At 44.3% G+C, this 12,477-nt stretch overlaps 2 protein-coding genes across 4 annotated transcripts in view; one reads left to right on the top strand and one right to left on the bottom strand.

The window, feature by feature from the left end:
• sln (sarcolipin) overlaps positions 1-12,477 on the bottom strand; it is a 420,868-nt gene that overhangs the window by 16,047 nt on the left and 392,344 nt on the right. The window lies entirely within an intron of this gene.
• Positions 1,054-11,454, top strand: LOC140375693 (uncharacterized). Of its 3 annotated transcripts, XM_072461900.1 has the most exons (3): positions 1,054-1,964; positions 10,014-11,337; positions 11,428-11,454. In XM_072461900.1, exons 1-2 carry the CDS (start codon positions 1,094-1,096, stop codon positions 11,330-11,332), a joined length of 2,190 nt encoding a protein of 729 aa, XP_072318001.1. In that variant the 5' UTR covers positions 1,054-1,093; the 3' UTR covers positions 11,333-11,337; positions 11,428-11,454. The 3 variants fall into 3 exon arrangements, with proteins under 3 accessions (XP_072318001.1, XP_072318002.1, XP_072318000.1); XM_072461901.1 differs by lacking the exon at positions 11,428-11,454 and having other exon boundaries at positions 1,054-1,943; positions 10,014-11,388; XM_072461899.1 differs by lacking the exon at positions 11,428-11,454 and having other exon boundaries at positions 10,014-11,388.

Here is a 12,477-nt window from a genome sequence, read left to right as displayed (position 1 = left end):
GTCATTGCTAACTTTGCTAGTATTGGCTGCGATCAAAACCTGATTTTGTGAGGATTTTTCAAAACTTTGAAGGATATTTTCCCCCCCGACTGTTACTGGCGTCTTTCTAACTCGGACTACGAGACTTTTGTGAGGAAAAAACGTGAGTTTGTTAAACTTTCACTGTTCACTTAGTCCTATGGGATTTTACCATGTTAAGTTAGACGAAAAACAACAGTGTTAATGGTAAGTTTATTCAAAGAAATGTGTGCTCCTGAGCTCAACTAGAGCCTAACTATTAAAACCGAGCTAAAAAGAAGCAGAAATGTCAGTGTAATCTCCCAAACAAGAGTGATATTTTTTCATAAAGTCAATTCACGTTTTGTGCTGATTAACAACAAAACAATTATGCCACAACGTAGCATTGTTTAAATATTGTCTGAAAATCAAGATAATGTAATAACATATAAAAAGATTACCCACCCCTAATGTCAATATGGAGACAAAGCAGTTTTTTTAAACTTTATTGCCAAAAGTGCAAAATCACAGGAAATTGACATTGTAACAAACAATAATGGCGTAGAGATTGGGCTCAAACTGATTAATACATAAATCAGAGCAGAAACAGGTGAAATATATTGAGTTACAAAGAGGACTCAAAGAGAGATGGCACATGTGACCTTTGAAGTTGGAGTTGGACAGTCAGACTCTCCATCAAATCAACATGTTTTCATTTGTGGGCCCAGTGGGCAATAGTAGGTGGGCATGGCAGTCCCCAAAAAGGACTGTCATGCCCACCTTCTAACATTTGCCAGTGGTGGTGATTTTAATGTCCTTAATGGATTCATTATTTTAATTGTGAATTATGAATCGTGCCCTGTCTTGTAAAGTAACTTACGCCCTTTTGTTTTTCACTCCGGGCTGTGCTTTTTTCATGGATGTGAGATCTCTATTAACAGTGGTATCTAACACATTCTGTTTCTCTCCATAGATCCCGTGTGATTCTTGTCCCAGTGTTCCTTCAGGCATCCAGACGTCCTGAGCAGGAGCCACCTCTGGCCCTAAGTCCACACCCACAAAACCCTACCCTTTGTTTGCTCCTTCCGCTTCTGCTATGTCCTCCTGCACCATGTTTCCCAGTGCTTGGGCTGGCTGGAGCTCTTCTGCTCACTCCTCCACCCTCCCTGCTCCTCCTAATAAGCATCCCACCAAGGCCTCCTCTGCTGCTAAGCTAAGCTTCTCTGTGCTGCCTTCTTTCTTTGCTCTGGGTGGCTCTGTTTTGCCCCCAAAGCCTAAGCCTACTGCTCCTGCTGTAGGTCCTAGGCCTGTCGCTACTCCTTCTTTTCTTGCTAAGGCCCCTAAGACGCGCTATGCTGCTCCTGCTAATTCCATCTCTGCTCCTGCTAAGCTAAGCTTCACAGTGCTGCCTTCTTCCTTTGTAAATGGTGGCGCTGTGTCACCACCAAAGCCCTCCTCTGCTCCTGCTAAGCCCCTCTCTGCTCCTGCTAAGCCTTTCTCAACTCCTGCCAAGCACCCCTCTGCTTATGCTAAGCCCCCTTCTGCTCCTGCTGATTCTTACTCTGCTCACACTAAGCTCTCCTCTGCTCGTGCTAAGCTCACCTCTGCTCCTGCTAAGCCCCCCTCTGCTCCTACTAAGCCCCCCTCTGCTTACACTAAGCCCCCCTCTGCTGCTAAGCCTTCCTCAACTCCTGCCAAGCACCCCTCTGCTCCTGCTAAGCACCCCTCTGCTCATGCTAAGCTCTCCTATGCTCATGCTAAGCTCTCCTCTGCTCCTGCTAAGCCTTCCTCAACTCCTGCCAAGCACCCCTCTGCTTATGCTAAGCCCCCTTCTGCTCCTGCTGATTCTTACTCTGCTCACACTAAGCTCTCCTCTGCTCGTGCTAAGCTCACCTCTGCTCCTGCTAAGACCCCCTCTGCTCCTACTAAGCCCCCCTCTGCTTACACTAAGCCCCCCTCTGCTTACACTAAGCCCCCCTCTGCTGCTAAGCCTTCCTCAACTCCTGCCAAGCACCCCTCTGCTCCTGCTAAGCACCCCTCTGCTCCTGCTAAGCACCCCTCTGCTCCTGCTAAGCACCCCTCTGCTCAAGCTAAGCTCTCCTCTGCTCCTCCTGCCAGGGGTCTGCAGATCATTCCTCTTCCTGACTCTATGTTTCCTGACTTTATCTCTCCCCTTTATGCTCGTCAGGCCCGCAAGCGTTCCTCTTCTGCTTGCCCCTCTACCCTCTCTGCTCCTCCTGCTAAGCGTCCCGCCGAGGCCCCCTCTGCTGCTAAGCTAAGCTACACTGTGCTGCCTTCTTCCTTTGTTGTTGCTGGCTCTGTGTCGTCTCCAAATCCTGAGCCATCCTCTGCTACTCCTGTTGTAGCTCCTGGGGCTTCTGCCTGGAGCCGCTCTTCACTTGCTAAGGTCCCTAAGACAGACTATGCTGCTCCTGCTAAGCGCCCCTCTGCTCCTACTAAGCCCTTCTCGGCTTCTGCTAAGGCTCATCCTTCTCGTCAGGCCCTCAAGCGGTCCTCTTCTGCTAAGATCGCTTGTCCTGCTAAGCATCCTAAACTCCCTGAGCAGAGTGTCTCTGTGCTGCCTGACACTGTGTCGGAGTCTACACTATTACCTGCTCTTGGCCCCGCCTACAGCTCTAACCCCGCCCCTCTAGTCCACCAAATGGAGGTGGAGCTTGCCCCCCTGTTTCCTGGACCTAAGCCGGACTGGGTGCTGCAGATGGAGGCCTACCTGCAGGAGGGTCAGCTGGACTGGAAGGACTGAAAAAGGTCACGTGAGCCACAGAGTCCTAGTACCCTCCCCATGACACACAAATACTCATTTTATTTTCTCCTTTCTCTCTTTGTGTTTATTTGAAGGAACAGAAGAGGATCTGGGACTCCTGAAGATTAAGGGACATTTTGTTGGGTATTAAGTAAGTATTAAGTTAGGTGTTATGTTTATGTTGTAAATAGCACGTAATTGTATGACTTTTGTGTATTAGTGTAAAACAAACTGACGAAAATACAAAAATATGCACAGGTTCTGGAGACACACAGGTCCTGGAGATGAACAGCACCTTGAGACTCACAGTCCCTGGAGAAGGACAGTCCCTGGAGACGAACTGGTCCTGGAGACGAACTGGTCCTGGAGACGCACTGGCCCTGGAGACGCACTGGCCCTGGAGACGCACTGGCCCTGGAGACGCACAGGCCCTGGAGACGCACAGGCCCTGGAGACGCACAGGCCCTGGAGACGCACAGGCCCTGGAGACGCACAGGCCCTGGAGACGCACAGGCCCTGGAGACGCACAGGCCCTGGAGACGCACAGGCCCTGGAGACGCACAGGCCCTGGAGACGCACAGGCCCTGGAGACGCACAGGCCCTGGAGACGCACAGGCCCTGGAGATGTTCCCTCTGTTTTATTGTGGCCTGTTTGACAACACGGTGGCACAGCAGATAGTGTTCTCAGCTCTTGGCAAGGTTCGATTCCCGGGTGGAGTTTGCAGTCCGTGCAGGTTTCTTCTACCACTAAAAACATGTACAATAGGCTCCTCTCCTCTGGGGCCAGGATTCTTCTGAAAAAGAGATGCTACATCACAGTGGGACTTTCCTGGTTAAATTAATGTCAATAAATAAAATGAAAACATTAATTTTGCAGCAAGTTATGTAGAAATGTTGGTGGTAATGAAGTTTTGCACAAATACACAGTGCGTCTTTGTTGATTTTCTTCTTGGTTTGGACGGTCGACAGAATAGCAGACAGATCTGAGCCAGTTCATGCAAAATGCTGGCTATACTGGCTGACTTCTGTCATGGCAATTGGCATGTCAGCCAGAGTCGGGCCAGGTCTGGCAATGATGGCATGGGCCATATGGAGCTATAGTTGGGCTTGAGATGTAGGAAACACAAATATATACTGTATAGGACCTATATATAGGGCATACAATACATTTCATGATATCAATACTTTATTTATAGTGATATAATATTATAATCACACAATCAAATAAGTATAGTATTTCAGCTTTAGACCTAACAACCATGTATTTAAAAGTTTTAATTTATAAAGGAGCCAATCAGAGGGCTGAATGTTTTGGAACACTTGAAGTCTCAAAGCCGATTGGCTGCTTGCGCTGTCAATTGTAGGTCATGGTGAGTTCAGAGTTGAAGCAAGAAGAAACCACAAATCCCTCAAAAATGTTTTCTTCAAACCTGGAAGAGTGGACTAAATACATGAACTTGTCTTCATTTTAGGAAAGGAACATCAGAATAGAACGGGTTTATTTCTCCGGGAGAACGGTCCTGGACAGCCAGGCCCGTCTTGGCCGAGCTAGCAAGCTAGCAGGCTAACAACACTAACAACACAATGACTGGGTAAATGTTTGCTTTGCGACTAAGCAGGAAGTAGCTAACGCTAACTCTGCTTCTAAACCACAGTAATAATATAAACTACAACCTCATAATTTAATCTCAACTGAATCGTGTCTTTAACACGGTTCAATGGCCCACATAAATAAAAATAATATTTTTTTTGTAAATGTATATTGCGGTTTGAGCTGTTCTGATCAAATCTGTCACATTATAGTCACGCAGGTCCCATTTTGCCACAATGAAAATGATCTGTTCCATTTGCTTGTGTTCAGCATTAATACTGTTAGTTTGAGCATGTCTGTGCATTTTAGTTGTTTCTGTTGATACATTAAGCAGCTTGATTATTTACCTTGTTTGCTTGCTAATGTTAATTATTGTAACAATACCTAGTCACAAGATCTAATGGCCTATTCACGCTCTGACACTCACGCTGTCAAGTTTACAAGCGTTTTGGCCACAGTGAGAAGAACAGCACAAAATGTGTAGTAGTAAACTTAATCTTCATCAAGACTATTTATTGTCAACAAGTTTCAATTGAACCTTTACCAAGAACTAACCCATTGTGTATTTGCCTTCTTTTCCTGAGGTAATGATTTCTCTAACTTTGTGTCACAACAATGGCATGTAATGTGCTGGACTTTGTGTATTAATCTAAACTGGGCCCTCATCTTTTCTGCTGTTTTTCCCCTCACATTGAGAATGGATGCAGCACTGGCTAAAGAGCCTGATCTGTCAAGAAGAGAAAGCCCAGAAGTTTTTGCAGGTAATCTACATAAAATGATTAGCACATCCATTACTATTATTTGACACACAGGAATAAACTAGGAGGAGCTTTGGTTAATTGTTTGTGTTTTCTGTGTGACACAGGTGCACGAAGAACCTCTGTGGCCACCAACAGACTGGAACGACTATGTGGAGTTTAATGTTTGTCTGAAGAGCCCATAGTAATTTCAATGCTGTGATAGTGTACCATGTTTACAATAAAATAAACATGTTCTTTCCTTATAGAAATTCTATTTACCCTTCTGAAAGTTATTTATCTTGTTTTTGCTCTTGTCTTTAGAATCTTCACAAGCACCAGTGCTGAGTGTGTGCTGGAACATTGCAAAGGTGAGTACAAGATAAATAATGCCTTCATGTTCTTTAGAGAGACTCAAACTTTAGATGATGTGGACAAATTAAACACTGCAGTGCTGTTTGCATCGGTGTCAGTGAGTGAGCCACAATCAAATTATGTCCTGCGGAAATTAATTTGACAAGTTTATTATAGGATGCTGTAAAATGTATTGATAGTTCTTGTTCAAATATTGTATCATAGACTAGATCACTGTTAGGGAAAAGCACAAAAGTGTTTATTTTAGCAATGTATCAGATTTCAAAATATTTAGTTGTGAAAAGTGTTCTAATTGCATCAGTAACAGGAAGTAGTTTATGTGACTAACAACCATAAAATCTGGTCCTGTTTTCAGTGAAGTTGATATTGAGTTAATCTTTTCTGTTTGTATTACAGGAGCTCCATGATTTCACTCCAATGGTGCAGGAGGACACCAGGGAAGACAAGGACTCTCCACCTGCTCCAGGAGAATCAAATAAAACGTAAATGACGAGAGGTAATCAAAGAACAGAACTAAGTCTTATGGATAAGATTAGAATATTGAGTGCATTGTCTGTAATTAACTAACCCCAACCATTAACTTAAGTCTAGTGTCTAGTGAATCACGATATGTTGACTTTGCCCAAATGGCCCATTGTCACAGGAATGAGATCGCAAATTCGATTTTTATCATTCTAAAAAGCGTTGCCCTAGAGAATATATTAATTTGTGTTCTGTTTTTTTCAGCGGCTGTGCAGCACAATTGCCTCACCTCAAATGCAGCTGTCCAGAAAACCGAGGTGAAAATAACCAAGTGGTTACAGAATGCTCCGGACCGGAATGGTGGACGCACAGAAAGGATGAGGAGAAAAGAAGAAAAGAGGGTTTGAGCGGAAGAGAATATAAAATAACTTCCTTTGTTTACTTTATAAAGGGTTTTCTTTGTTATATTTACCGTATTCCAGAAAAGCAAAAGAAAATAAGTTTTATACAAAGTACAGAAATATTGTAGCAATCCAAACATGCTCGTATAAGTGCTATGGTTGTTGTGTTGTACAAATGTAAATGCATTGTTAGATCAAACTGCATGTGGCAAGTTGAGAAAATATTATTATATTTAGAAATGAGTCATTCCACAATTTTTACTTTGCAACCCAATTCGATAGTTATGATTTGGCAAATAATAGCTGATTTATTTTGTTGTTTTTAACCTGTCAGAAAAATGTCAGTTGTGTGTAAATTGTCTGCATTTTTGATGAACTTTGCACTTTGATGACCTCGATTGAGATTTCATTTTAGAACTCAGATCTACTTCCTGTATTTTTAAACTTCTATTTGTCCATTTTTCTTCACAAACTGCAACTTGACTGACGTAAAACTAATGATAAAAAACATTTACCACAGGGAGTCTCCACCAAACAAAGTCACAATTAGAAAAGCACGTGAACCTGTCATGTGGGATTTAACTACAAAAGTTAAGAAATACTACATTTATACCCTTGTTTTTGGGGGGATATTTGAACTGCCAGTTCTGTATTTGTTTTATATTAAAAACCTAAGCTAGTCCAATCCCCGGTGTAGTTTCGACCTCAGCTTTGAACCTTTGTTACAATTTGGCTCGTCAAATAAAGAGATGTTCTGTAATTCTGCAGTTGTTGAGGCATTTGTGTAGCAATAGCAGTAGCTTTGTTCACGATCCGAAACGTGACCTGCAGCTCTCTTATTCGATATAAACACACTCCAGGCCATATCCAGAATTACAAGGCAATTCAAATGAGAACATAACTGCATCTTACAATTCTAAGGTGATAAAATCAGATAATAGCTGAGCTCCAGTCTTTCATCGCTATCACCACGTGTTCCAGAAGGGGGAGCTGGAGTGTGGCCAGGTGGCTGGAGTAAAAGTGCAGAGCAGCTCCCACGACCAGGGGAACTGGTGTGTCATTCTACTGAAGGATTTGTAGGGGCAAGGTTGAAGAAAACAATGGGCAATACGTTAATTGTATCATTTTACACAAATTACTTTTATTGTGTGATATTTTGGTTTTATTTTTAAATAAACAAACAAATGACTACAAAATACTACATTCCATCTGTGTGTTTCTTTATCAATCTTGTTACTGAACTCTATGCACTACAACCTTTTTTTTTAAACAAAAAAATGAATAGCTGTTAAGACAAAAATAAAATAAAGAAAAACTAGCCAGCCCAGTGGATGTGAAACATTGACATTGATTGTGAAGTAGACTTGAGACTGGATAATGAATTACCCTGTGGCCTTTCCAGCCTTTGGGCCCTGTACGGTCACATTGGACTAGAAGATAAAAAAATAAAAAGAATTGGTGGCTATTGATTTTTGGTGACACTGACTGTGTTGCAGCCTATTTGTGGGACGATAAAGCAACAGTTTGTATGGCCTACTGTATATTTATTATCCATGGGTTTATGAATGATTAAAAAATTAAGACATTTGCCATTGTGATTAACAATTTAAAACAAAATACATATTTATTGGGACAAGTCCACAAAATATACAAAAATATTCACATTACTGGTTTGGTAGGCGTATTGAACTAACTGAGTACAATAACCCTTAAACCTAATGGTAAATTCAGGCCTGATGAAGCTGAGAGGATTGAATTGGTACTCCGTGTATTGCTTAGGTAAAGGGAGCAGATGCAAAGCAATTACTCAAGTAAAATAATAGTAGTACTAGTAAAAAATATTGAAGCACCAGTTGAAAAAAATATTAAAGGAAAAAAAGGAAAATATTTCATTCAGATTTTGAAACTGAAACTTTGTTTACTTTTTTCCTTGTCAAAAACCCGTTCTTTGCTCAAAATCTTTTGTCAGAATGTCACGTGGTCATTTCAGGCCTATACATTGTCAGCCCTTGTACGTTTTTTGAAGGAGAGTTTATCATCGATAAGTATAAGTATTTGTAATAGGGTACTTGTTGAATAACATTGCCATCGAACGTATTATGGATACATTGAGCCTTTTAGAGAACAGCATACATTTAGTTTAATTTGACTTTATAACGTTCTGCGCTCGTGCTGACGTCAGCGCGCACGCGCTCGCTGTTGCTAAGTGCGTGTTTTGAACCGGGTAGTTTTGAACTGCGTCTTGTCATTGCTAACTTTGCTAGTATTGGCTGCGATCAAAACCTGATTTTGTGAGGATTTTTCAAAACTTTGAAGGATATTTTCCCCCCCGACTGTTACTGGCGTCTTTCTAACTCGGACTACGAGACTTTTGTGAGGAAAAAACGTGAGTTTGTTAAACTTTCACTGTTCACTTAGTCCTATGGGATTTTACCATGTTAAGTTAGACGAAAAACAACAGTGTTAATGGTAAGTTTATTCAAAGAAATGTGTGCTCCTGAGCTCAACTAGAGCCTAACTATTAAAACCGAGCTAAAAAGAAGCAGAAATGTCAGTGTAATCTCCCAAACAAGAGTGATATTTTTTCATAAAGTCAATTCACGTTTTGTGCTGATTAACAACAAAACAATTATGCCACAACGTAGCATTGTTTAAATATTGTCTGAAAATCAAGATAATGTAATAACATATAAAAAGATTACCCACCCCTAATGTCAATATGGAGACAAAGCAGTTTTTTTAAACTTTATTGCCAAAAGTGCAAAATCACAGGAAATTGACATTGTAACAAACAATAATGGCGTAGAGATTGGGCTCAAACTGATTAATACATAAATCAGAGCAGAAACAGGTGAAATATATTGAGTTACAAAGAGGACTCAAAGAGAGATGGCACATGTGACCTTTGAAGTTGGAGTTGGACAGTCAGACTCTCCATCAAATCAACATGTTTTCATTTGTGGGCCCAGTGGGCAATAGTAGGTGGGCATGGCAGTCCCCAAAAAGGACTGTCATGCCCACCTTCTAACATTTGCCAGTGGTGGTGATTTTAATGTCCTTAATGGATTCATTATTTTAATTGTGAATTATGAATCGTGCCCTGTCTTGTAAAGTAACTTACGCCCTTTTGTTTTTCACTCCGGGCTGTGCTTTTTTCATGGATGTGAGATCTCTATTAACAGTGGTATCTAACACATTCTGTTTCTCTCCATAGATCCCGTGTGATTCTTGTCCCAGTGTTCCTTCAGGCATCCAGACGTCCTGAGCAGGAGCCACCTCTGGCCCTAAGTCCACACCCACAAAACCCTACCCTTTGTTTGCTCCTTCCGCTTCTGCTATGTCCTCCTGCACCATGTTTCCCAGTGCTTGGGCTGGCTGGAGCTCTTCTGCTCACTCCTCCACCCTCCCTGCTCCTCCTAATAAGCATCCCACCAAGGCCTCCTCTGCTGCTAAGCTAAGCTTCTCTGTGCTGCCTTCTTTCTTTGCTCTGGGTGGCTCTGTTTTGCCCCCAAAGCCTAAGCCTACTGCTCCTGCTGTAGGTCCTAGGCCTGTCGCTACTCCTTCTTTTCTTGCTAAGGCCCCTAAGACGCGCTATGCTGCTCCTGCTAATTCCATCTCTGCTCCTGCTAAGCTAAGCTTCACAGTGCTGCCTTCTTCCTTTGTAAATGGTGGCGCTGTGTCACCACCAAAGCCCTCCTCTGCTCCTGCTAAGCCCCTCTCTGCTCCTGCTAAGCCTTTCTCAACTCCTGCCAAGCACCCCTCTGCTTATGCTAAGCCCCCTTCTGCTCCTGCTGATTCTTACTCTGCTCACACTAAGCTCTCCTCTGCTCGTGCTAAGCTCACCTCTGCTCCTGCTAAGCCCCCCTCTGCTCCTACTAAGCCCCCCTCTGCTTACACTAAGCCCCCCTCTGCTGCTAAGCCTTCCTCAACTCCTGCCAAGCACCCCTCTGCTCCTGCTAAGCACCCCTCTGCTCATGCTAAGCTCTCCTATGCTCATGCTAAGCTCTCCTCTGCTCCTGCTAAGCCTTCCTCAACTCCTGCCAAGCACCCCTCTGCTTATGCTAAGCCCCCTTCTGCTCCTGCTGATTCTTACTCTGCTCACACTAAGCTCTCCTCTGCTCGTGCTAAGCTCACCTCTGCTCCTGCTAAGACCCCCTCTGCTCCTACTAAGCCCCCCTCTGCTTACACTAAGCCCCCCTCTGCTTACACTAAGCCCCCCTCTGCTGCTAAGCCTTCCTCAACTCCTGCCAAGCACCCCTCTGCTCCTGCTAAGCACCCCTCTGCTCCTGCTAAGCACCCCTCTGCTCCTGCTAAGCACCCCTCTGCTCAAGCTAAGCTCTCCTCTGCTCCTCCTGCCAGGGGTCTGCAGATCATTCCTCTTCCTGACTCTATGTTTCCTGACTTTATCTCTCCCCTTTATGCTCGTCAGGCCCGCAAGCGTTCCTCTTCTGCTTGCCCCTCTACCCTCTCTGCTCCTCCTGCTAAGCGTCCCGCCGAGGCCCCCTCTGCTGCTAAGCTAAGCTACACTGTGCTGCCTTCTTCCTTTGTTGTTGCTGGCTCTGTGTCGTCTCCAAATCCTGAGCCATCCTCTGCTACTCCTGTTGTAGCTCCTGGGGCTTCTGCCTGGAGCCGCTCTTCACTTGCTAAGGTCCCTAAGACAGACTATGCTGCTCCTGCTAAGCGCCCCTCTGCTCCTACTAAGCCCTTCTCGGCTTCTGCTAAGGCTCATCCTTCTCGTCAGGCCCTCAAGCGGTCCTCTTCTGCTAAGATCGCTTGTCCTGCTAAGCATCCTAAACTCCCTGAGCAGAGTGTCTCTGTGCTGCCTGACACTGTGTCGGAGTCTACACTATTACCTGCTCTTGGCCCCGCCTACAGCTCTAACCCCGCCCCTCTAGTCCACCAAATGGAGGTGGAGCTTGCCCCCCTGTTTCCTGGACCTAAGCCGGACTGGGTGCTGCAGATGGAGGCCTACCTGCAGGAGGGTCAGCTGGACTGGAAGGACTGAAAAAGGTCACGTGAGCCACAGAGTCCTAGTACCCTCCCCATGACACACAAATACTCATTTTATTTTCTCCTTTCTCTCTTTGTGTTTATTTGAAGGAACAGAAGAGGATCTGGGACTCCTGAAGATTAAGGGACATTTTGTTGGGTATTAAGTAAGTATTAAGTTAGGTGTTATGTTTATGTTGTAAATAGCACGTAATTGTATGACTTTTGTGTATTAGTGTAAAACAAACTGACGAAAATACAAAAATATGCACAGGTTCTGGAGACACACAGGTCCTGGAGATGAACAGCACCTTGAGACTCACAGTCCCTGGAGAAGGACAGTCCCTGGAGACGAACTGGTCCTGGAGACGAACTGGTCCTGGAGACGCACTGGCCCTGGAGACGCACTGGCCCTGGAGACGCACTGGCCCTGGAGACGCACAGGCCCTGGAGACGCACAGGCCCTGGAGACGCACAGGCCCTGGAGACGCACAGGCCCTGTCCTTCTCACAGGCCCTGTCCTTCTCACAGGCCCTGTCCTTCTCACAGTCCCTGTCCTTCTCACAGTCCCTGGAGAAGGACAGTCCCTGGAGACGACCAGCACCTTGAGACGCACAGTCCCTGGAGACGCACAGTCCCTGGAGACGCACTGGCCCTGGAGACGCACTGGCCTTGGAGACGCACAGGCCCTGGAGATGCACAGGTCCTAGACACAAACTGTCCCTGGAAACGAACTATTCCTTGAGACGAACTCGTCCTGGAGACGAACTGGTCCTGGAGACGAACTGGTCCTGAAGACAAACAGTCCCTGGAGACACAAAGGTGCTCGAGATATACATCGCCTTGAGATGAACAGGCCCTGGGGACTCAGGTCCTGGAAATGCACAGAACCTTTAGATGCGAAGACAAGACAAAAATGAATGAGAAAAATGTTAAAGATTGAAAGTTATTTTAAAATTCATTGTAGTACTACTTTGTCCTCTAAATACAACTCTTAAATCCACTGATTAACTGACACATGTAACCAGGGGCCAGTATTTCAAAACTTTGAATCACACAAAACAACTTTTTTGAGTTTTTGCCCAGTGCTTGCTGGATACTTTCCTTGTGTGATGTTGTCAATTACAAACAAAGTTAAATTATAAACCTAAAAAAAAAATA

Source organism: Eucyclogobius newberryi, unplaced genomic scaffold (assembly GCF_026437365.1).
Source record: "Eucyclogobius newberryi isolate DKJ021-1_F unplaced genomic scaffold, fEucNew1.0.hap1 SCAF_10, whole genome shotgun sequence".
NCBI lineage: Eukaryota > Metazoa > Chordata > Actinopteri > Gobiiformes > Gobiidae > Eucyclogobius > Eucyclogobius newberryi.
Note: the sequence above shows the minus strand (reverse complement) of the source record. Positions and strands in the feature narration are given on the sequence as shown.